This window comes from Apostichopus japonicus, chromosome 16, assembly GCF_037975245.1.
Source record: "Apostichopus japonicus isolate 1M-3 chromosome 16, ASM3797524v1, whole genome shotgun sequence".
NCBI lineage: Eukaryota > Metazoa > Echinodermata > Holothuroidea > Aspidochirotida > Stichopodidae > Apostichopus > Apostichopus japonicus.
The window spans coordinates 36,005,489-36,032,133 of NC_092576.1; the positions used below are offsets into that span (position 1 = coordinate 36,005,489).

Sequence of the window (26,645 nt, forward strand, 5' to 3'; positions counted from 1 at the left end):
CAGCCGGTGTAAAAAAAAAACCACCCCTTTTCTGGAATTTCTCCTTTACTCATTGTGATTGAAATTTTTATTATGGCTATTTAGGAAGGTATTCCCACTTGTCAACTGACAATGCTAAAATATCTACCTAAGCATCTACCTAACGAGTTTTATGTTAAACTTTAAGGAAACGTTTTTTTTTTACCCCGTCTTACTATACATATCTTTTTAAACATCACATACACATTACAGCATACACCGTAATCTAACTTATGCAACTGTGTAACGACACAGTAAGTTGTACGGTCATAGTCATATTTATGTAGCCTTATACTTTATTGCATTCTTTTCTGTTGGATATCATGCATGCTTTTGTGTAATTTTAAAATTCGCAGGATCTTGTCAGTGGGCAAATCTTACATCTTAAGTTAATTTTTTTTGTACCGGGGAGGATGGTAGCACCGGATTTTTAATTATTACGGCAGTTAGTGCTGATGTTTATTTCGAGAAGCGTAACAATTGATTACAACAAATTAAAGTAACCTAGTTTCGGTTAAACAATGCATATAGTCAGGTGTACGAGATATAGCTATACAAACACCGTACCAGCTGCTGTAGGCTAAAATAGATTTTAAGATAGAATGTTTTGATTCTCGTTATACTTAGTATTCCTATTGCTCATAATGTTATTATTCTTGCTGAAAACTATTACTATTAACTGAATGTATACGCTGCATGTGTTTTAACTCCTTTTTTTCTTGTTTTAGTTTCAGGCAAGGATAGCAACTGCATAATCTCATAATTGATTCAATGGCGTCAAAATGAAATTCAGAAAAACGTTCACAAGAAAGTACACGCCGCAAATTAGTCTTTAAAAAATCTGGTTGATAAACTTGATAAACAGCCACATAGACCTGCTTACAAGTCAATAAATAACAGTCCACAATGAGTATTAGCCTAATCGAAGGACCGAAATGATTCCTTGTCTGAAGATACAGCCAGTTATATAAAAAAGCCCGCAGTCTCATTTTACCAACAGGCTACCTGGAATAATGTTATTGATATAAGTTGAATGACCTAACTCCTACCAATATACCTCAAACAATATAGTTTTGTTAAAAAGAATCTCTGTACAACAATATTCTAATTTTTGTGAAGTTATATCTAAAAAACTTATCATAAATTTTTAAAACGAAAACGTTTTAAAACTTGAAAGTGCGCCACTTATTTGAACTTGTATCGATCAATAACAGATGTTTATTTACAAGGGCGACATCCTCCCATTCAACTTGTAATTGACTGATTTATCGATAGTGTTTGTTAATCTATGTATGTCCTCTAAATGTTCACTCCCGCTGAATTCCTTAGTATCAACAAATATGACATGAAGACCCAACCAACCCGATTAAACTAAAACATAGTAATTAATTAATATAATTAAACACTCAAGGATATGAAATATTGCAAGATCAAAGCATAACATTATGTTTAAAGAAATATAGTTTTAAAAAGCGGTGGATGTTATTTAATTGGAAGAAACGATAACTTTTAAAGTAAGATCAAACGCATTACCAATTTAGAATATCTACAAACACATAGAAAGAAAAATGTCACATTTTGATAAAATCTACTAGAAGTTAAGTCACACTATAACTGTAATTTATTTATGAAGTTGATAATTCAAGAGACTGTCGGTAAACTCCATGTGATGTTATTTGAGTGTTTAGAGAAATAAACACAGATATACATCATTTTATCATGAAATAATTTGTAAATTGATATATTAGTTTAACTTTTCTTGCTTTCAAGCATGGATTTGATCTACAACTGTTTCTCTAAATTGCGTCTTAGTTACCAGTAAAAACCTATTTACTTAAACACAATTCTTCCCCAAAAACTTCTTCCATTAAATGCAGTCGGGTTTTCGTTAAATGATTCCTATAATATTAGCGGCTAACATTTAAATTCTATACTACATTTTCATTCTGTTCCATTAATTTATTCCTACAGTATTTTTAAAATAAACACGACCTAAATTTCCTAGTGTATCGCTTTACTTTCCTTACTTTTAATGTTGTTATATATATTATTTATAATATGATTCTACTTATTCTAGTCCTCACCAAATCCTATCTATTTATTTCTATTTACTCTATTATATAACTCTATTCTTTCATTCTAGATTCCTATCTTCAGTGTGTATTTACAGTTCTGCTCTCCTAGAGTTGACGAGTCTGGTCTGAATCTTATCCTTCAGTCTGGTCTCTCTCTCTCTATCCTAAGTTCTCTCCAGCAGCTGTTGATCATTGACCCCATCGGGAGACTAACCAATGAACAGTTGGCGGCCATCTTGTCTTACTCTTCACAGTGTACAAGCTTGAAGGAGCTGACGTAAGTATTCCGGTGTAGATGTTAGAATCATCAAAACAGTTAAACAGGGAATCAATTTAATTAATAATAATTACCAATATTAAACTAACAATTTAGAATGTAAAGTGTGATGCATTTTAATGTCAAGAATTGGATATGACTAGTTTAGATGGATTTATTTTAATGATTAGGTCATCAAGAATTGATTTATGTAGGGTGTTATAAATAAAACAAAATAGAAAGAATAGATAGAGAATATTTTAAGAGGGTGTTGGTAAACGAGGGTTGAATGGGTTGGTGGGTCTTTTTGAAAGCGTTCTTTGTTTAGTTTCTTGTTACAGTTTAACAAAGAAATTTGTTTTGAATGACAGGAATGTTTATAAGGATCAAATAAGAGTTATATACACAAAGTAGGTTGATATTTAATAATTCTTGTGAGTATAATGAATATTCTAAAATCTATTTTTAGAGTTTTAAAGTAATAAATGTTACCTTTGAGGGCAACACCTTCCAAAAAAGTTTTTTTTTTAGTTATAAACATGTTATTTAAGAAATGTTTTTATCATTATTATAAAATAAGATAAATAATGACAATGCAAAATAGCAAAAGACTAAAACATTTATTGTTAAAAACCCATTTTATCATGATCAAATAACAATACTATAGCAAAACTGAAATTTATACGAGGCAAGCAACCGATAAAACAATTTCAGTTGTTGCAGTTTCAAAATTAGTTACTCAAAGTAAGTTAAAAAAAGGGAATTGTAACAAAATTATTCTAAAGCTCAATTGCATTTTATTTAAAAATAGTAGAAACCATTTTTGGCAATTATTAATGTCATAAATTTCAGCAATAAAAGTAATGTCATGCCATATCAGTTAAATTAGTATTTATTTCACTCATTATTTTAAAGAATAAGTAAAAACAAGTTGGGACATCGTGAGCTTTATCTATTTAAAAATCATAAATTCAAAAAAGAAAACTAATTAAAACATTCCTGTTGATTACATTTTTAATGCCATTTGCCCTTGGGCATGGAGGACAGGACTAATATATTGCTTTCTTAATCGTGCTTTTGTTGTTTGTAGCAATTGGTCTCTATTCCATGAAGAATTATCCAAATTAGAGACGATTTTCATTGATAACGGCTATTCTAATAAGATTTTCGATGATTGTGTCAACAAATTCCTTTTTAAGAAGCTTGGTCCAAAAGAAGCTAATCAGGATAAAGAGGATGATGATACTAAATACATTATAAGTATTCCATTCATTGGACACCCATCACTGATTTTCAAAAAGTCTCTAAGTAATCATCTTAAACGCATCAATAAGAAGTGCTTTGTTGTATTCAAAACTTCCAGAGTCGGCAATTATCTTTCCCTGAAGGATGTGACTCCTATGGCACTGTGAGAGTCAAGGAGCATCTTTCTTGGAAATCTCAGCATTTCCAAATAGTCAGCTATTCCAACATGGATCCTCCTACCTACTCAATGTATTTTAAACTTTGCTACATGTATCAACATGATAAATCATATATATGTTATCACGAAATGGCTACAGACTTATGCAACTATATAATTTTAAAGCCTTACTGTCCTGATGAGGAAGATGAGATATCTTCGAAAAGGTGCAAGCAAACGGAAGCAGGACACTTCGCCCAACTGCCATTTCGCCCAACCTTACCATTTCGCCCAACCAGCCTGGTCATTTCGCCCAACCAGCCTGGTCATTTCGCCCAACCAGCCTGGTCATTTCGGCCAACCAGTCTGGTCATTTCGCCCAACCTTGATTAAATATGATATTTCAAAAGGAAACGTTCGGGAATTGTTAAAATACGGGGTACGAACCGAGTATTAAGGAAACTTGAAGTCGTGGTTAAATTGATAACATATGTGATTACATATGTGGTTACATTGATAAAGTGGTTACATTGATTAAATATAGTAATTCAATATTACGGACGGGTTTTATATTGTTTTTTTTTTCAATTTAATAAGGAAACGTTCTGGAATTGTTAGTCAGTAGGATGGATCAGTGTTTTAGGGGTTAGGTTTGATAGGTTTTTATGAAGACCGATTCCCCTGTGTTTGTATAATAATATAACTTCCATTGTATGCGTAAACGCCTAAAGTAGTGTAATCCTCCCATTATACCCGAAATAACTGCTCAGACTCCGATCGATATCGAGCGGACCTCACTTTTTGATTCCTTGGCGTTAGCCGTAGGAATCTATGCGGTCATGACTGCGTGTGTATGTGTGCGTGTGTAACAGCTTCCAATTGAGGACACTCATAGTGTTACACACCTTCCAACCGGGGACTTGCTCCCAAACGGGGACGTCCCCGTTTGGTTTATGCTCGTATCTCTGTTCCTATTGGTCAAAATAGTTACCGCTAAAATTTCCAGTTCAATAGGCGGGAGTCGTCAATTAGTATATTTGAAACGTTTGAGTGTAAATATTTGTGTTTTCTGAGCATGGTTGTCTGTAATGCGCGGTCCCTGTTTGCACAGTGAGAAATCAAATCACGTGACATGTCACTGCCGCGAAAGTTGACGACTGCCCTCACCTACGATGTCCCCGTTTAGTCGAAATGTAACTACACAACTACACAAGGAGCACGCTACTTACTACTACAAGTGAAAACATCCAGAATAAGTCAGTGATTCAAGTCGTTGTTTTTCCAGAAAAGGACCTAGCGAGTAAGTAAATTAAGCAATGTGCAATAATTCCAAGTAAACAACTCGTACGTTGTTTAATTAGCGTAATATCAAACGTGGACGTCCCCGTTCCGATAGGCCCAGGCTAAAGTTAGGCTAGGCCTAGTCTGATAGACTTACTATCGTTAGTTCTGTGCTAGTCTAGTCGTAACTGTTTTACCAACGTTCTGTCTAAATTAAAAAGGAACGATTAATGCTTTTAATGGTAATTTAGAGACAACAAAAGTTACGGAATGATTGAACAATGATATTTGTCCCACTCATTTTAAGATAAGGCTAGGGTAGCCTAACATAAGTAACGTTAGCATCAACACAGAGACGATAAGGTATATGCCATGCATTTTGTCAAGCAGGAACACGTGCCCGGTTGGATAGGTAATCGTGAAGTATCAAAAGGGTCCTCCCCATTTGGATAGGTTAACATGATACACGATGTTATAGTATATACCCCAGGTAGACTAGCCATCACTCCACACACTTGTAATGATTAAGAAAATCACTCTTTGAGTAGTAGTACTACTAGCCTAGGCCTAGTACTACTTTAGTATTACTAGTATAGTCAGTATTGCGAAGTTCGCCATACTGCGAAAATCCACCATGACAATCACCATGACAACCTATAGCAACAGCCAATTTCACGAAAAATTACGAAGCTACAGTTATTTTCTCTCCAAAATGACCCGTGTGCAAGAAATTACTTACATATTTGTCAATAAAATGACGAAAGATCTATGAAGTCTGTTATAATTACTGAAAAAGCAACAGCGCCACCAATTTTTACCAGCGCCACACTGTAGGTTGCGTGGCCGAAATTCGCAATACTCTAGCAAGAAATACCAGTTCCACAATCACGAAGAATTTTCTTGGAAAACAACGTGAAAACAGTTTGCAGGAAAGAAAGTTTGGCGGTGTATCGTACTAAAACACAATTCTCCCACCATATGAAGTATATTTTCTGGTGATTTATACCAGAAGATTTAGTTTTGGGGTGTTTTAAGTCTTAAGTGGGCGAACTTCGAAGTCACCATCCTACTACCCTAAGTGTTGGTCATGTGGGTTAGTCAATTATTATCAGTAGCTTAGTACCATTGTTGGTGCTATGATATGGCTTCTTCTGGTTTTCCTATAGATCCAAATACTGTGTTTGGACATTTCATTACAACTTCAGTTTCAGTTTACCACGAGATTGTTTCACTCTGTCTTCGCTTTGGGATAACAAGACTATCAATTTGTTTTTGTGACTTTCTCAAAGCTTGGTGCATATTTGTGTATGAAGAAGAAGATTTTGATGTTATACAACTACATGTGTTACACAACCATCTTAATTGTGAAGTAGCTCATATTTAAGAACAAGTGAACATTCAAAACTATGCTGTAAGATATTGTCCCAAAATGTGAATATGTAGGCCTATGTTGGTGTTCTTAATTGTTGGAAGATCTATCCATAGGCTTTAGGTAGCAGAAATAGTAAAAAGGCCATGGAAGGCCACTTAGGCCTTTATTCGCCTGAGAAAGTTAATCTGATGAAATATTTTTATCATCACCAAAACAATTCAAACTAACTGATAGGATGTAAAGAACCAAACAAGCTGTGTCTTAGTTCTTGACTTTAGTCTGTTATTTCACTGACCCCTTCTTTTGCTTAAGTGACAGTTACTTGTTCATGAAAGTGTCATGAAAACATTTTAATCTTTACATTCTGTTGCATTGGTTATTAATTGGAAGCAATTGTGAATGGAATATTTTTTAACCTCACTAACTTTTCCTAACAAGACGCTGGTTTCAGTACTAAAAGAAATAACCAGTGACATGGGTCAGTCAGTTCACTACAATGCTTTTTCCCCCAAGTACTACATTGTTGAAATTTGAAGAGAGAAGAAAACCACAAATGTCATTATTCCACACTCAAAATGTTCATAGTTCATCACTCCAACAAACAGATTAAGAGAAATATTACCAGTGCATCGGTTAGTCTATGACCTGCATTATAGGCTTTGTTAGGCTACTGTACTTACTTACATTATTGCAGTAAATGTTTATATCATGAATCCTTACATCAAAGATCTAATAAGGTTTTTCACCATCCAAACAGATACATGCTGTCATGCAATTGTTGTCTACCATTTTGATGTTTAAAAAACTATAACTAAGCTAATATTAGACTTGTATAATTTTGGTTTGTTGAAGGTCAATGATGTCATGTGAAAATCTTCTATAGAGCAACACAAATGTACGAAAATCTACAAAATCTAACCTTGTGTTTATTAATCTTCATTTTAACAACTAGACATGCAAAGAAGAACAAGAAAAAGACGTAGATCTGTTACAGAACTATGTACAGAAGAGGATCCCCCTGGATTCCTTGTAAAGAATTCTCCAGGAAAAGGTATGCATTATCATAAATATTGCAAGTATTTCCCTTCATAAGCACTTTTTCAATAATATATTCAGCATACTTTCTTGCAAAATGGACAGATGGACTTTCACCACTGTAAACCAATTACTGTGCTGAACAAAACTCTTTCATATGCTGAGCGTAATACAGTTTGCGACTTTTTAACTCATCAAATGTTGAAGCTTTGTTTAGTTAATGTTTTTCTTACTTGTCAGTTGTTTGGTTCACTTCAGTTATGAAATAGATCCAATTTACCAACTTTGTTACCATATTAGTGTGGAGTGACAAAGCAGATGGATAGCCTTATACTGGCAAGGTGTCTCCTAACGCAAAATGTAATACTGTACTGTTAAACTTTTCTTTTCATTAGCTGTGATGCAGGAATGTGTTCTATATCTTTTCATTATTAAAGGGAGAGGTGTCTTTACCGACTGCATAGTTGAGAAAGGGGAATTCCTTTTCTCCTATCATGGTGAACTCATTTCTGGGAGAGAAGGGGAGACTAGGGAGGAACATACCAGCAGTGTATTCAGATATTTCTTCAAATATCAAGACAAGAAATGGTGGTAAGCTATATGTAATTGTCATGAAGTAAAAAGTCCATTTATAGCCCAAAATGGTTTATAACCATAGTGCACTTTACTTGCTTCACTATATACATTATACACAACAGTATGTACTTACAGCCTAAGGAGTTCTTGTCTGATTCTGAATCTATCCAATTCTGGACTATTCTTGACTTGAAATTAATAAAAAGCCTAGGACCTCAGGCAAGAGAATGTTCGAGGGTATATGAATTATCGCTCTATTTTTTCCACTATTCTTTTCTCAAGCATACAAAAGCACATTAAATAACTTTCTCACCATCACTGAAAGTTGCAGTTATGATTGAGAGAGGAGACAGATAATTCATATTCAAAACAGCCTTGTCATTGTACAATCTGATGGCTTTCCACATGAAAGGAAAGTTTTATTAACAATATATTGACTGCATTTGTTTATTCTTTTGATTATCACTATTAAAACCATAAATGTTTACAATATATTTATCTTTCACATTTTGTAGGTATTGCAATTAAAATGGCTGTGTTTATCAGCACCATTAATTAGGAATATTGTATACTACATGTGTTTGTGACTGGTATCTTTTTTCTTGCAGTGTTGATGCTACAAATGAACCCACTCATGGTCCAAAGCTTGGCCGTCTCGTAAACCACGGAAGAGGAGATCAGGCCAATGCAAAAATGGTAGTCAAGGCTCTGAACAATTTGCCCATTCTGTGCTTGTTAAGCAAAGAAAGACTTACCCCAGGAGTAGAAATTTTGTATGATTACGGCCTTGACGAGAAGGATATGCCATGGATGAAGAAGGTACAGTAGGAATTTAATGTTTTATTTTGTGCACGATAAGTTTGGATATTGTATTCTCAGTGTATATTGATTTGTATATTTCATAGCTGACTAACAGGCTCGTTGTAGTCTCTTGGGTGTTTAATTTCTCACTTATTTGGTTGTATACAGAGTGCAGACTGAAGGTGAGATCATTTACTTGGCATCCTTATGGTACCTATGTCTGCCAAAATGCACCTGGAATGATGAACTAGGCCATCACTAGCTAAATGTTCCCATGGGAATAGAATGCATTACTGTACATTCATTGTTGGGAAACAAAATGTGGTTGTGTATTAAGTCCATCACTAATCACTGTTAAGCAGCTTGCAAGTGGTTTTACTAAACAATAATGTCCATTTAGTAAGACTGAGAGGTATCCAGCTTATTTTTGTGTATCATATATGTATTTTCAAAGTGACCTAATCTGTATCCCATTGAAAAAGTCAGCTCAAAGAGTCCTTACCAAAACTTATGTCATGTTCATTTCTAACTCGAGAATAAGAATAAATCTGTCTATCTATTTGGTGTACTGAATGTGAAGGGTTGTTCCGGCTAATCTGTTGTAAACAATTTTCATACTAAACGGTGTCCAAGTGCAATATGCCTAGATCCAGTCAGATGGAAATTGTTAACTTGATCTGCTGTAATCCTTTGCATTCAGCAATAAACTTTTGACAGGAAGTTTCTCATTCTCATTTCACATAGCTTCAGTACTGAAATGTGTGCAATATATGTCTTCCATTCCAGCCACCAGGCTCCTCTCTGACCCATACAGGTTAATTCTCATTTCTTGTGTTGGTTTTCAAGTTATTATTTTCTGCAGTTACACAGTTAAAGGCTATTTTGCCTTGTTTATCTTTTGCATTCCATTAAGTGTTAAAGGGATATTCCAGTGGCAGATGATGTTACTGTACATTCACGAAAAAGATGAAAATATTCCGCACTAGTACTTTAAAACCCTGTCTCAATATTTTGTCTCTAAATGTGTTGCTTTGTGGTTAATTATACTTGCAAGTTAATGCCTAGAAAATTGCAGGAAATTGATCCGAGTGGGTGGTCTGTGATATGTCATCATTTCTTCAAAAGCTCTACTTTAACTACATAATTTTTCTGTTGATTTGTTCTTAAAATATGATACGTTTGGATTTTCATTGGAAATAGCTCTCATTTTACTCTGAATTTAATCCTTAAAATACAAATTTTTAGTAAGAATGTTATTTCCACTCTCGATAAATGGTTTGCACTTTATAATAAAACACAAAAGTATTTTCAGTTAGTCTGATGTAATGACACCACTAACTCTGTCATAACATCATTGCCAGACACATTTGAAACATTTTTCCAAAGAAAATCATGAATATCTTTGCATCAACTTGTGCCAGTGGACTATCCATCCAACACCTTTTTTTTTGCATTGTTTAATTCTCACATTTTTTCTTTTGCCTGTTCATTATTGTCTTTCTTGTTTCAACCTAACATTTCAGCTGATGATTTGATGAGAGTATAAAAAGAGGTAATTGTAATAATAAGTTGACAGAATAATTGAGAGTCTTATTAATGTACATATAATAAGTAAGTAAGTAAGTGACTGAGTCAGTCAGTCAGTCCGTCAGTCAGTCAATCAGCCAGTCAGTCAGTCAGTCAATCACTCTACTGTAAAAAATATGGCTATGTTACAAATATGAAAAATAGTGATAGAGCGAACGATAAAACATTAAACAATCGAACAATAAAACACACAAAGGCAGGACCTAACGGCTCAAGTTATCATAGTAAAGCCTTATTGCACGTGGAATAAATGAATTGCGATGACGGTTGCTTCTCATGGGTGGGAGACGCAGTCTGCCAGTGCCCCTAGTTATGATATTATCGTGCAGATAACAGTGAAGCGGGTGATCATGGTCATTCCAAACAATGTCTAGTTTGTTTTGGAGCAAGCACATATGGATATAATAGTTAGTGTCCTCATTTGGTACTGTGTGCAGTAAATCTGTATATGATATATGTAGATCTCGTGAACAGTTTAATTTTAATGTGAAGTAAAGTAGTATAGCATAGTAGCCTTGATAGGTCACAGCCTACAGATATGATAATTTTCCAATTGGAATATGGTGCGTATGCAAGAAATACATTGTTTGAAGGTACATGCATACTTAGTTGATTCAGTATAGAATTAACCGTTGCAAATAAGTTAAGTTACGAATTAGTAGAAAATAGCAGCAATGTTGGTACATCATATATCAATCCTTACAGTACCTTGCATCACACATAGTTTACAACATATGGCATATGATGTAGTGCATGTGATAGAAATATGTTGTTGTTACCTGTGACAGTGTGCAGTGCCACTAATTGGTACAGTACATAATTTCTACATCGCCAAGTAGACAAATATTTTATCTTCAGTTGGTGTGTAATGTACCATATCTAGTTTAAATTTACATTAGTTGCCCTCCTAACCCTAATGGGAAAAATGTTTTACTTTTCGTACCAGTTCATAATGTCCAAATCATTTTTTTCTAGATCTTAGTTTGTAATCATTATATACCATAGAATCCACATGTCATATGTGATACATCATCTTCTTAAATATGCATTAAACATTCTCCATTGTCCCAAGGGCCACTGCAGGTTTAATTCTAAGACATGAATTGTCTTAAGTTGCTGCTTTAGCATAGGTTCTAGCATGGAGTTTTCAATGGTGTTTATTTACTAATTATTACAACAACATATGCATTGGCAGGCCTATGTGCTACATCTGATGTAGCTCATGCACTTATCCTTTTAATGTGAAAAGTTCATTGCATGTACCAGAACTATTGCTCCTAGCCATTGGTACACAAGGTCCAAATATTAATGCTGTACCTATGTAATGACATAGAGTGATCACATTTGGTACGTGTATTATTTCTATTGCAAATGTGTTAAATTTCTAAAAGATAGAATATTTTATCCAAACATGGTTTGTTAAACAGTGATCTTCTTCATTGGGCACAATACAGTGTCTCCATCAGTGTACAGTGTAAAACTAAACAAATATTGTTTTTAGGCACTCAGACACAACGTCCTCATTTGGTTTGTCATTTTCTTGTAGCTACTTGTATTGTGTAAGTATTTATATTCTTTCAAGGATCTAATGCACAGAGTCCCTAGTTGGTATGTACTTTGATTGTAGCTAATGTTTCAAGGTACAGTATAAAGTAGTAGAATATATCATCCATGAATATTCAAATGGTATGTTGTACACCTCTCCATCTTAATGGTGAATGTAGATCAGAAAGTACATTGTTTCTCCATTTGGTGTGTGAGTATAGATATTAGTACTTTCTAGGATCTGATGCACAGAGTCCCCAGTTGGTATGTACTTTGATTGTAGCTAATTTGTCAAGGTATAAAGTAGTAGAATATATCATCCATGAATATTCAAATGGTATGTGGTACACCTCTCCATCTTAATAGTGAATGTAGATCAAAAAGTACATTGTTTCTCCATTTGGTGTGTGTGAGTATAGAAATTAGTACTTTCTAGGCACTGATGCACAGAGTCCCCAGTTGGTATGTACTTTGATTGTAGCTAATGTGTCAAGGTATAAAGTAGTAGAATAAATCATCCATTAATATTCAAATGGTATGTGGTACACCTCTCCATCTTAATGGTGAATGTAGATCAAAAAGTACATTGTTTCTCCATTTGGTGTGTGTGAGTATAGAAATTAGTACTTTCTAGGCACTGATGCACAGAGTCCCCAGTTGGTATGTACTTTGATTGTAGCTAATTTGTCAAGGTATAAAGTAGTAGAATATATCATCCATTTATATTCAAAAGGTATGTGGTGCACCTCTCCATCTTAATGGTGAATGTAGATCAAAAAAGTACTGTACATTGTTTCTCCATTTGGTGTGTGTGAGTATAGAAATTAGTACTTTCTTAGGCTCTGATGCACAGAGTCCCCAGTTGGTATGTACTTTGATTGTAGCTAATGTGTCAAGGTATAAAGTAGTAGAATATATCATCCATTAATGTTCAAATGGTATGTGGTACACCTCTCCATCTTAATGGTGAATGTATATCAAAAAAGTACATTGTTTCTCCATTTGGTGTGTGTGAGTATAGAAATTAGTACTTTCTAGGCACTGATTCACAGAGTCCCCAGTTGGTATGTACTTTGATTGTAGCTAATGTGTCAAGGTATAAAGTAGTAGAATAAATCAGCCATGAATATTCAAATGGTATGTGGTACACCTCTCCATCTTAATGGTCAATGTAGATCAAAAAAATACATTGTTTCTCCATTCGGTGTGTGTGAGTATAGAAATTAGCACTTTCTAGGATCTGATGCACAGAGTCCCCAGTTGGTATGTACTTTGCTTGTAGCTAATGTGTCAAGGTATAAAGTAGTAGAATAAATCAGCCATGAATATTCAAATAATGGTATGTGGTACACCTCTCCATCTTAATGGTGAATCTAGATCAAAAAAATACATTGTTTCTCCATTCCGTGTGTGTGAGTATAGAAATTAGTACTTTCTTAGGCTCTGATGCACAGAGTCCCCAGTTGGTATGTACTTTGATTGTAGCTAATGATTCAAGGTATAAAGTAGTAGAATATATTATCCATTAACATTCAAATGGTTTGTGGTACACCTCTCCATCTTAATGGTGAATGTAGATCAAAAAGTACATTGTTTCTCCATTCGGTGTGTTTGAGTATAGAAATTACAGGGTAGTACTTTATTGGCACTGATGCACAGAGTCCCCAGTTGGTATGTACTTTGATTGTAGCTAATTTGTCAAGGTATAAAGTAGAAGAATATATCATCCATTTATATTCAAAAGGTATGTGGTGCACCTCTCCATCTTAATGGTGAATGTAGATCAAAAAAGTACTGTACATTGTTTCTCCATTTGGTGTGTGTGAGTATAGAAATTAGTACTTTCTTAGGCTCTGATGCACAGAGTCCCCAGTTGGTATGTACTTTGATTGTAGCTAATGTGTCAAGGTATAAAGTAGTAGAATATATTATCCATTAATGTTCAAATGGTATCTGGTACACCTCTCCATCTTAATGGTGAATGTAGATCAAAAAAGTACATTGTTTCTCCATTTGGTGTGTGTGAGTATAGAAATTAGTACTTTCTTAGGCTCTGATGCACAGAGTCCCCAGTTGGTATGTACTTTGATTGTAGCTAATGTGTCAAGGTATAAAGTAGTAGAATATATCATCCATTTATATTCAAATGGTATGTGGTACACCTCTCCATCTTAATGGTGAATGTAGATCAAAAAAGTACTGTACATTGTTTCTCCATTTGGTGTGTGTGAGTATAGAAATTAGTACTTTCTAGGCACTGATGCACAGAGTCCCCAGTTGGTATGTACTTTGATTGTAGCTAATGTGTCAAGGTATAAAGTAGTAGAATATATCATCCATTAATATTTAAATGGTATGTGGTGCACCTCTTCATCTTAATGGTGAATGTATATCAAAAAAGTACATTGTTTCTCCATTTGGTGTGTGTGAGTATAGAAATTAGTACTTTCTAGGCACTGATGCACAGAGTCCCCAGTTGGTATGTACTTTGATTGTAGCTAATGTGTCAAGGTATAAAGTAGTAGAATATATCATCCATTAATATTTAAATGGTATGTGGTGCACCTCACCATCTTAATGGTGAATGTATATCAAAAAAGTACATTGTTTCTCCATTTGGTGTGTGTGAGTATAGAAATTAGTACTTTCTAGGCACTGATGCACAGAGTCCCCAGTTGGTATGTACTTTGATTGTAGCTAATGTGTCAAGGTATAAAGTAGTAGAATAAATCATCCATTAATGTTCAAATGGTATGTGGTGCACCTCTCCATCTTAATGGTGAATGTAGATCAAAAAGTACATTGTTTCTCCATTTGGTGTGTGTGAGTATAGAAATTAGTACTTTCTTAGGCTCTGATGCACAGAGTCCCCAGTTGGTATGTACTTTGATTGTAGCTAATGTGTCAAGGTATAAAGTAGTAGAATATATTATCCATTAATGTTCAAATGGTATCTGGTACACCTCTCCATCTTAATGGTGAATGTAGATCAAAAAAGTACATTGTTTCTCCATTTGGTGTGTGTGAGTATAGAAATTAGTACTTTCTTAGGCTCTGATGCACAGAGTCCCCAGTTGGTATGTACTTTGATTGTAGCTAATGTGTCAAGGTATAAAGTAGTAGAATATATCATCCATTTATATTCAAATGGTATGTGGTGCACCTCTCCATCTTAATGGTGAATGTAGATCAAAAAAGTACTGTACATTGTTTCTCCATTTGGTGTGTGTGAGTATAGAAATTAGTACTTTCTTAGGCTCTGATGCACAGAGTCCCCAGTTGGTATGTACTTTGATTGTAGCTAATGTGTCAAGGTATAAAGTAGTAGAATATATCATCCATTAATATTTAAATGGTATGTGGTGCACCTCTCCATCTTAATGGTGAATGTATATCAAAAAAGTACATTGTTTCTCCATTTGGTGTGTGTGAGTATAGAAATTAGTACTTTCTTAGGCTCTGATGCACAGAGTCCCCAGTTGGTATGTACTTTGATTGTAGCTAATGTGTCAAGGTATAAAGTAGTAGAATAAATCATCCATTAATATTCAAATGGTATGTGGTACACCTCTCCATCTTAATGGTGAATGTAGATCAAAAAGTACATTGTTTCTCCATTTGGTGTGTGTGAGTATAGAAATTAGTACTTTCTAGGCATTGATGCACAGAGTCCCCAGTTGGTATGTTCTTTGATTGTAGCTACTGGTAAATATTTTTTTTTTTTAGTAGAACATAGCATTCACAAGCATTTTGTATGTGACTCATCTATCTTTCCATGAATGTGCTGTATTGTATCAGTACAAGTTATGTTGTTCTTAGGTTCTATCATAGATTGGCCCACAAGGTATGTTATTAGTGTCATCAGTTTCTGTGTGCTACTGTAAGATGTCAATGGTTTGTATTTAATTCATCATTGTAGCTGCTACAGTGTTGACATAATAGTGTCATTGGTTTTTGCAAATGTGTTACCACAGTAATTATAAAGTGCTGGGCATAACTTTAAAGGTGTAGACATGTTGTGCAATGTTGCCATATTTGTTCTGATATTTGGAATTTATGATTATATTTTTTAATTTTATTAATTCTGTTTATCTGTTTTTACTAACTTATACAAAGGTTGGTTAAAGGGTACCCTTCTTATGTATGGTATTTATGTGCACCGATGCACAGAGTCCCAAGTTGGTATGCTATATAGCTGTATATAATGTCTGGAAGATCTTATGTAGAAGAGCATAGCATCCTTATACGTTTGATATGCGACACATCATGAATGTGCATTACATGAATGTCTATACTGTACTGCCATAGTAGAACAAATCATGTATCTGGTTACTAGCACAGAGTGTCCCCACTTTGTATGCTTAATATTTTCCATTAAAAATGGATTCAGTTTCAAGATAAATAGAATGCAGATCAATCCAATGGTTGCATCGACAAGTGGTATGTGATACATCATTCGATCTTGCATGTACAAAGTACATTGTTTCTCCATTTGGTGTGTGAGTATAGAAATGAGTACTTTCTGGGCACTAATGCAGAGAGTCCCCAGTTGGTATGTACTTTGATTGTAGCTAATGTGTAAATGTAAATTTGAAAATGTGTTTCCATTTTCCACAGCATAAATATAAAGGTGTCTACATGGTGTTTAATGTTGCCTTATTTGTTTTGATATTTGATATTTATTATTATGTTTTTTTAAATTGTTTTATCCAACAGATGGGGAACCAAAAGCCTCTGCAGTAATTCAGCAAAAACTAGCGGTAAACGACAATAAACAACCTACAGAGGTGTTTGGAGAAACTCATACAGGATCTGAGCAATATCAGGAAGTGGCAGACCATGACCAAAAAACAGATACAGAAGCAAAACACCCTGCAGTACTTGGGCAAGAATTGCCAGCAGCAGAACTCAACCGACCATCAGATGTAGAAAGAGAGGCTGATGTAGAATCTACAAAGGAACCGAAAGTAGCACAACAGGTCCAGCCAACAGATATTGAACTTAAGCAAAAACTAGCGGTAAACGACAATAAACAACCTACAGAGGTGTTTGGAGAAACTCATACACGATCTGAGCAATATCAGGAAGTGGCAGACCTTGACCAAAAAACAGATACAGAAGCAAAACACCCTGCAGTACTTGGGCAAGAATTGCAAGCAGCAGAACTCAACCGACCATCAGATGTAGAAAGAGAGGCTGATGTAGAATCTACAAAGGAACCGAAAGTAGCACAACAGGTCCAGCCAACAGATATTGAACTTAGGCAAAAACTAGCGGTAAACGACAATAAACAACCTACAGAGGTGTTTGGAGAAACTCATACACGATCTGAGCAATATCAGGAAGTGGCAGACCTTGACCAAAAGACAGATACAGAAGCAAAACACCCTGCAGTACTTGGGCAAGAATTGCAAGCAGCAGAACTCAACCGACCATCAGATGTAGAAAGAGAGGCTGATGTAGAATCTACAAAGGAACCGAAAGTAGCACAACAGGTCCAGCCAACAGATATTGAACTTAAGCAAGAAATGAAAGTAGCAGACCAAGTGAGAGGATACAAAGTTCTTGAAACAAGTAAGAACCATATCATCAACAATTATCAACATATCATGTTAAATGTGCAGATACAAGTGATTCTGTATTATATTTGTTTGCATATGCTATGTGGAAAGCAACTAGTCATAATCCTCGTATGAAATACATGTCTGTTTGCTAAGATGGATAACTAAGAGCCTAACACTAAGTGTTCTCTTTGATACAATTTGTTACTTTTTGTCAAATTTTTAAGACAAAATTAAAGCAAAAATATGTGCTTCTTCTGGCTATTGCAGGTGTTCCATAGTTGATTATTACTTCATAATTAAATGTGACAATCACTGATCTTTTCAGAAATCAAAGATGACAGTTTGCTGACGGCATGTTGTAATGAAGAAGGCGAAGATGATGGTCAAAGCGATCAAGACTCATCAAGTTCTTCAGATGAAGGAAGTGAATATTTACCATCTGAAGAGGAAGAATTGGTACCACCATCAGATGCATCAAATGATTCATTCCCAAGATATCCAAACCTTAATCTACTGCTTGGATCTGATGTGGATACTACAGAGTCACAGGAGACTGCAAAGTTCAACGAGGAAGATAGTCCTGGTCCACCTCTAATACATGTTAAAACCACTAGCAACTCAGATGGTAGAAAGTATAATAAGAAACATGTCTGCTTTTACTGTGAGATATCCCAAGCAAAGTTGCCACGTCACTTGCAAAGTGCACATTCAGATGAGTCTGCTGTCAGAGATTGGATGGGAGAAACTAATATTACGTTGAAAAATGCCAAGCTTACAAAAATCAGAAACTTGGGAAATCACATCAACAACTGCAAAGTTTTGGAAGAAGGCAGGGGAGAACTACTTGTGAAGTATAGACCTGTGGGAAGTGTAGATCCAGCAGAGTTTGTTCCATGCCCAACCTGCTACGGGTATTTGACCAGGAAATTTCTCTGGAAGCACACCTGTCCATTACAAAATAAGCAGAGTGATGCTGGAAAGAAGAAAAGAGGAGACAGAGTCAGAAATGGTACCATGCTGTTACCAAGCCCATCAAATTTGCATTCAGAAGTTGCAGAACTTTTGTCTACTCTAAAAAATGACAATGTGTCAAGAGTGATTAAGAGTGATGAGCTCATTCTTCAGTTTGCCAAGAAGGAGAATCTAAAACTAGGCCATGATCCTGAACAACAAAACTACACACGCACAAAGCTACGAGAAGTTGCAAGACTCTTAATTGACGCTCGTGTTGTAAGCAAAGATGAAAACCAAACCTTAACTGAACTAATTCATCCTGCAAAATATGACATCGTTGTGACTGCTGCGCGAAATTTAGCAGGATTTGATAGCAGCACACATACATACAAAGTACCCAGTCTTGCATTAAAACTTGGCCATTCCCTGAAGAAGTGTGCTCTTATCGTAAAAGCTGAAGGATTGAAATCTGGTGATGAAAATGCTGTTAATAAATCCACACAGTTTCATGAATTATGCGAGATGAAATGGACAGAGGATATTTCTGTCCATGCCCATCGTACACTCACGGAGAACAAAAGAAACAAAGCAAAGGCATTGCCTCTAGCAGAAGATGTTCTTTGTCTCACATCCTACCTGAAAGAAACATCAGAAGTACAAAGGAAGCTTGTGAAGGAAGGAACATGTGACAGTTTCACAGCTTGGAAATCTCTGAATGAACTTACTCTGACACAAGTGATGCTCTTCAACAGGAGAAGACAAGGTGAGATCTCAAAAATGAGTGTTGATGACTACAATAGTAGATGCCTTCCTGAATCCATGGACTACATTTATGATTCTCTTAGCGACTTTGAGAAAGAGTTGTGCAGGACATTCAAAAGAGTAGAAATTGTTGGGAAGAAAGGAAGAACAGTTCCTGTTCTGCTAACTAAAGAAATGGAGGAATCAATGTCGTTGCTACTCAGTAGCAGAGAGAACGTTGGTGTAAGTGCTGAAAATCCTTATATGTTTCCATCGACTTCAGATGGTCACATTCGAGGTTCTGATTGTATTAGAAGGTATGCTGTTTTGTGTGGAGCAACTAATCCAACTTTCCTGCGATCGACAGCTTTAAGGAAGCAGATTGCCACGGTTAGTCAAGTGCTGAACCTCAAAGACAACGAGCTTGACATACTTGCCAAATTTCTCGGTCATGATGTACGAGTACATCGGGAGTTTTATAGACTACCTGATTCCACGCTGCAGGTTGCGAAAATTTCAAAATTACTCTTATCGCTGGAGAATGGTAGAACCTCAAACCTTGCAGGCAAATCACTTGATGAGATTGACATAGAAAAAGATGAAGGTAAGGAATACCACAATTTTACATTTCTTGGGAAACTGTGCACATACTTCTCCATGATGCAAGCCCCAATTGTTTGTAGAACATGTTGAATGTTGTTCTGAGTAATGATTTCTAGTTCTACAAACAATCCCAGGTCTAAATGTTCTCTACACCCTCAAGCTCTAAATATGTCAAACATTATCAAGTATAATGACAGCAAACCACTCCTGACTGCTTTGCTTAAAAATGCTGCTTACATTTCTAAATGCCTAAAACAGATTAACTAGAGCTCAGTATTTGGTTTCACAGGGAATAAATTCCTTCATAGACCCGTAGTACTGCTGAAATGATTAAACATGGTGAGGGTACAGTCAGCTTTCTTGCACTTTTTACCCAATTATTGTCTACGTGTATGTAAGATGTGTTGAATATATATCACAAATATAACTCTTGATGTTCTTTGCAGAGATACAGGAGGATGAAAGTGTAAATGACAGTGAAGAAGATGAGAAAGTGGAAGAAGAGGATGAGCAGGAGCCTTTGAACCATGTTCCACATGTGACAATGCCAGAACAAAGTCCAATTCCAGCAACTGCAAAAAGTATGTAAATTAGATAGTTTGTAATATTACATTTCTGTAATTCTTCATGTACAGTTAGCGTCACGTCGGCTAGCGATATGAGTAACTGCTCACAATATACACTGACTTTCTCTTGCAATTGCTTCCTTGCTTCTGTTTTGCTTATATCAGATGAAAATGGGTGTCATGCCTGCTCATGTTGTGTGCAAAGTACAATGTCTCACCAGTCACTTGTTTGAACTCTATTCAAGCATAATATATATTTGCTCATTTTCAATGTATATGTGTCTGATGTGAGTGAATGTCACAATATAATATTTGAATAACTCTAAAATATGCCATTAACTGCTCACGACTTTGCATACAAAACAAAAATAGGACTCAATCCACAGTAACATTGACATGGATGACTGAACAAATACATGTTACTGTAGCTACTGTGAACAATCCTCACAATTTGCCTTTTACACTAGTCTTGTTAATTCTTGAGGGATTTGCCGCAACTCATTTTCTAGTAGATGATTGAATTGTTCCACCTGTTTTTTGAGAAGCCAGAAAACATTATAGTTTTGTATGAACAGACCTATTCCCATTCTGACAGATGCACCGGGCATGCTCTTTAGGTGACCTTTTACACATGTCTGTTCTCATCTAAGGCGATTTTGTCTGTTCTCATCTAAGGCAATAGTGCAATACATATCTGCATAATTGTTTAAGTTAATTTCTTTTCACTTTTTCAGAAACACAATGCAGAAGGAGACCTTGGTCAAATGAAGAAGTAGACATAATGAAGAAAGCCTTCAGAAAGGAAATTGCACAGAACAAACTTCCTGGAAAAGCAGCGATTGAAAAAGTTCTTGAGCAGTATGATTGCCTTAGAGGGCGCAAATGGACCAACTTGAAAGATTTTATTCGAAATCGCTTTCTAAAAGCAAATAAAGAGTAGAGCTGTTATACAGCTGTTTCAAATAAACCGTTATTGGAGTGGGTGGTAATTAGTTATGAGGATACAAGTTTCAGTGTCACTTTTCTACATGAAAAAACGTGGGAAGCAAATAGGCGGCTGCTATTTTTGTGATACTTTTCAAAGCTTTTGTTGTTTGTTCATTACATCACTCTTAAAGGTTGTGTTTGTATTTTAGATTTATGGCTGACCAGAAAAACAGCTGTGACTTATTTGACCTATGTGTTATTTCTAATTCACTGCAACATTGCATTACTAGTTTATTTTTAATTCAGGTACTAAGTTGCACTACATACATAAAATGGTGCACAGATAATATTTCCTTAAGTAATAGAAAAACTTATGCAGAGCAAAAACAAAGGGTTAGAAAGGTTGAACAGCTCTTTTATTGTTTATGTGTTTTAATTCTTAATTACTACATTATTACAGGCATGTTTTTCATTTCAGTAATTACGTTGCACTGCATAATTTAAATTGTGTCGAACGCCTTTAGAAAAAAAGCTGCAGAGAGAAAATTTAAAAAAAAGTAATAGAAAAACTCCTGGATAAATGAGAACACTAGGAAAAATGTAAGCTACTTATTTGTAATTGCTTGGAGAAACTTCAAAAGAAAACACACAAAGGTTAGATAAATGTTGTTTTTAAGGAGAACAGCTCTGACATTGAGTGTGGTTGCAGAAGAAAAATAGATGGCTGTTACTGCTATTTATATTATTGTTTTCAAAAATGTTGTTTTGTTTGTTGATGACAGCTTCATTAAAGTGATATTTGTACTTAAGTTTAAGGGCTGAGGGAATGTTGACTTCTTCTTTAAAATTGGTATAGTTGACTGATAGAGCTAATTTATATGCTGGTCTTTGCTTAATAATGCCACATCTGAGGTGCCTAGTTGAAACATGGCTGAAATAGTCAAAAAGGTGGTGATGCTATTGGATTGATTCAAATCAATTAGCTGATATGTTTGTTTACTGTTCATTATGTTTAAGCTGTTTAACTTGGTGTTATATGAATACATTGTTTTGTTACTTACTTTTAGTTTCCATTGTGTTATAGTTATTTTCTCTGTCAATGTGTGAGATTGGCTTCTGTTAAAGGAGAAAATAGATGGCTGCTATTACTGCTATTAATATTATTATTTTAAAAACTGTTGTTTTGTTTGTTGATGACAGTCCCATTAAAGTGATATTTGTACTTAAGTTTAAGGGCTGACCGGTAAGACAGTTTGAGTTGAGCAATTTATTTACGTCTGATATTGGATATAAGTTCAGTTTTCAAAGCAATAGAATTGCTCTTTAATTAAACAACTTTATTACTTTACTTAAATGATTTTTTTTTTTCAAAATCACTGCATCACCTTGATTTAAGCAATTGCATGTTACCAATATAGGGAATGTTGACCTCTTTAAAATTGGTATAGTTGACTGATAGAGCTAATTTATATGCTGGTCTTTGCTTAATAATGCCACATCTGAGGTGCCTAGTTGAAACATGGCTGAAATAGTCAAAAAGGTGGTGATGCTATTAGATTGATTCAAATCAATAAGCTGATATGTTTGTTTACTGTTCGTTATATTTAAGCTGTTTAACTTGGTGTTATATAAATACATTGTTTTGTTACTTACTTTTAGTTTCCATTGTGTTATAGTTATGTTCTCTGTCAATGTCTGAATTTGACGTATCAACGCGTATCAAAACTGATCTGAGTATGTTTTTAAACATGAATCCAACTAAAGTTGACATATTTGAAAACTTTGTTGCCAACTTTTGCTTGTACCCATTTAGTATGGACTAAGTTACCCCTGTGCTGAAGTGTGATTGTAAATGCAAACCCTGTTAGGTATTGACAATAATAGAACATGAACCACTGTTGTGTCCCCAGTTGAAATACACTGTGTGTCCGCATTTGGTACATAACTTAAGTGTGGTCCACAATTGGAATACACTGTGTGTCCCCATTTGGTACATAACTTGTTAAGTGTGGTCCACAATTGGAATACACTGTGTGTCCCCATTTGGTACATTACTTGTTAAGTGTGGTCCACAGTGGAAAAAACTGTGTGTCCCCATTTGGTACATTACTTGTTAAGTGTGGTCCACAGTTGAAATACACTGTGTGTCCCCATTTGGTACATTACTTGCTAAGTGTGGTCCCCAGTTGAAAAACACTGTGTGTCCCCATTTGGTACATTACTTGTTAAGTGTGGTCCCCAGTTGAAAAACACTGTGTGTCCCCATTTGGTATGTACTTAATCAAAATAGTTTTTAGCTTATATATTCCCTAACATTAAGTGTTAATGAAAAGCCTCCTGCCATGGCTCATTGCAAGTCATAGGACACACCCTCATACCTGGGAATATGCCGTGCGGCACTGTCCCCACTTGGTCAGTCCAAAAAAAGAGTCCCCGATTGGAGCCTGTTACATGTATGCGTGTGTGTGTGTGTGTGTGTCTGTGTGTGTGTGACGCCAAGCTTGAAATTAGGTTTTCTCAGCAATCCCAAGGTAGATTGATCTCATTCTTGGTACATAGGTTACCCATCATGAGTAGACGATCCCTATTTATTTTGGTGCTAATATCATGAATATTAATGAGTGGGCGGGGCTTAGAGTGATTTTTAACAAATGTCAATATCTTCGCAACCGTAAGTTCAATTTTCATGGAACTTGGTTTGGTGGTACAAGAGGAAAGTCCTCTATATGAATATGGTGACAGTTTGTCCAATCTCATTATTATTCATGAGGGGCGGGGCTAAGTGTTATTTTTCGCAAAAAAGCTTGAAATTAGGTTTTCTCAGCAATCCCAAGGTGGATTGATCTCATTCTTGGTACATAGGTTACCCATCATGAGTAGACGATCCCTATTTATTTTGGTGCTAATATCATGAATATTAATGAGTGGGCGGGGCTTAGAGTGATTTTCAACAAATGTCAATATCTTCGCAACCGTAAGTTCAATTTTCATGGAACTTAGTTTGGTGGTACAAGAGGAAAGTCCTCTATATGAATATGGTGACAGTTTGTCCAATCTCATTATTATTCATGAGGGGCGGGGCTAAGTGTTGTTTTTCGCAAAAAAGCTTGAAATTAGGTTTTCTCAGCAATCCCAAGGTGGACTGATCTCATTCTTGGTACATAGGTTACCCATCATGAGTAGACGATCCCTATTTATTTTGGTGCTAATATCATGAATATTAATGAGTGGGCGGGGCTTAGAGTGATTTTCAACAAATCTTCAGTATGACCCGGCCAGGAGTCGAACCCCTAACCTTCCAGCTGCAAGTCGGAATTCTACCCCAATACTATTAATGAGGGGGCATGAATATTAATGAGTGGTAGAGCTTAAAGCAAATTCTTTAAAATATCAATTTGTTCATCAAACTTGAGCTGATAGCAAGGAACAACATTTGTGTTGATGCTACATTAATATTCATAAAAGGTCGGAACCAAGTGTACACAATGAACCTACAGTAATATTTAGATGCCAAGGAATCTCAAAACCTCTTGGTTTTCTTGTTTATTTACCTATTACGAAGTAACCTAACCCAAAATAAATCAAATTAAACTAGTGGAATAGAAAAAGTAATATTATTCTGACTGAATATTAGTAAAAATAAGGTTGGGCGAAATGACCAACACGGTTGGGCGAAATGACCATGCTGGTTGGGCGAAATGACTATGATGGTTGGGCGAAATGACCATACTGGTTGGGCGAAATGACCAGGCTGGTTGGGCGAAATGACCAGGCTGGTTGGGCGAAATGGCAGTTGGGCGAAATGGTTGTTGGGCGAAGTGACTAGAAAGCCAAACAAACATAACGCTTGTAAATATTATTGCTTTGTGTTGCTCATTTATTTGGTTCTGTAAACTTAAAATTAATTTTAAAGTTAAACATATAAACGATTTAGCCAATTCTGATACTGTGGACGGCTATTCATATCACAATAAATATCAATCACAGACAATTAACATTCATTAGTTTAAACTATCACAATCATTATCTATATACATTGCAATGTTCACTCTATTTTCTTTTTCGTTGAATCTTTGAATCATAGAGTTGTGATTATTATTCATTCTGATCAGAATGTGTGTTATATCCTTGTTTTTGTTATTGTTGTTTACTTTGTTTATCTTCATTTATTTAGTAAACAATAAACCTGACTAGGAGGATATTCCTCTAAGTCTTCTACATCATACACGATGATTACTCTACTTCTCTTTATAGGTTTGCTAGATACGATCTGCCAGACACTATTCCGGTTGGATTAATTCCATCATCTTTGAAATCAAGAAACTTGAAAGGTATGGTCACAATGACGTCATAATAGTCACATTTCAAGTTCATTACATTAAGTTAGAGGTTTTACCTATAATGTGAATGTATTTTGACATTTTTGATTCACATACAATAGAGTACTGAATCAGCAACACATTACTGCAGCATACAGTTAATGACACTGCGACAATGATTGTTTAAAGTGTTGGAGGGTTCTCAAGTACCGAATGTTGTGCTTTGTCTTTCCAATGAAAGTACTTGTTCCATTACAGAGTTTGTCAATCCACCCTCCCCCCCCCCCCCCCCACGGCCGACGACACGCATATAGAAACGCATCCACATATCCGCTTAAGCTATTATTGCAATCTGAATTGTAGAATTAAATCCGAGAAGTATAACTTAACTGTTGTCCAAACAAACGAAGTTTTTGTTTCTCTTAACTTTGTGTGACACATTTCTAGGTTGAATGTTGCGAAATCAACCGTATAGGCCAATTGTATTATGTTAGTTCTCGCGCGTCATTCCTTTGTAAATCGCAGTCTCGGAATATATTTGAAAAAAGGAACATCTGTATTAGCGGATATCACTAGCCGTGCACAGTGATGGACAAAACAAAATAAGCAAGAATAAATGAATATAAAATCAATAAAGCAAATGTATACATTTGCGACGCAATAACAATAGCGTGTTTATTAAAATAGCAATAAAGGCTGCAAAGTGTTTAAAGAAAAAATAAGCGAAAACTAGACAGAGAGCAACAATGTTAAAGAACCGTTGGGACTATATGTACCGTACTAGAAATAACAATGCAGCAGCTGCTGTCCAGCATAACTAAACATGTTGCTGATTCCGAGACTTTAGCCCCTCGACCCCGCTAAGGCTCTGAGACACGTTCTGTAAAGTGTTGAGGTTAAGCTTCTTCCTCAAAACTTATTCCAAAAATTCTGCAGCTAACGGGGATTTCGCATCACAACCTTTGAGAACATTAAACTATCAAATAAATATTTCTAATGTACATTTTTGTCTGTAAATCTGAT

General features: G+C 35.4%; 2 protein-coding genes across 3 annotated transcripts in view; both read left to right on the forward strand.

The window, feature by feature from the left end:
* The window catches only part of LOC139983636 (uncharacterized), a 75,691-nt gene that overhangs the window by 31,411 nt on the left and 17,635 nt on the right, over positions 1–26,645 (forward strand). Inside the window, exons 8-9 of the mRNA XM_071997310.1 lie at positions 2,162–2,370; positions 25,558–25,634. Coding sequence (XP_071853411.1) covers positions 2,162–2,370; positions 25,558–25,634 — 286 coding nt within the window. The remainder of the gene's footprint in view (positions 1–2,161; positions 2,371–25,557; positions 25,635–26,645) is intronic.
* On the forward strand, positions 4,613–21,341 carry LOC139983458 (uncharacterized). 2 transcript variants are annotated; one of them, XM_071997008.1, is made up of 9 exons: positions 4,613–5,051; positions 7,357–7,455; positions 7,877–8,030; positions 8,624–8,834; positions 9,603–9,630; positions 16,665–17,522; positions 17,838–19,811; positions 20,257–20,391; positions 21,111–21,341. In XM_071997008.1, exons 2-9 carry the CDS (start codon positions 7,359–7,361, stop codon positions 21,314–21,316), a joined length of 3,663 nt encoding a protein of 1,220 aa, XP_071853109.1. In that variant the 5' UTR covers positions 4,613–5,051; positions 7,357–7,358; the 3' UTR covers positions 21,317–21,341. The 2 variants fall into 2 exon arrangements, with proteins under 2 accessions (XP_071853109.1, XP_071853110.1); XM_071997009.1 differs by lacking the exons at positions 4,613–5,051; positions 7,357–7,455; positions 7,877–8,030; positions 9,603–9,630 and having other exon boundaries at positions 8,672–8,834.

Bases quoted from the DNA above. Each gene is read 5' to 3' on its own strand.
- LOC139983458 (XM_071997008.1), top strand. From the start codon at position 7,359: ATGCAAAGAAGAACAAGAAAAAGACGTAGATCTGTTACAGAACTATGT. The intron at 7,456-7,876 runs GTATGCATTATC...TCATTATTAAAG, and splicing joins AAAGAATTCTCCAGGAAAAG to GGAGAGGTGTCTTTACCGAC. The intron at 19,812-20,256 runs GTAAGGAATACC...TGTTCTTTGCAG, and splicing joins TGACATAGAAAAAGATGAAG to AGATACAGGAGGATGAAAGT.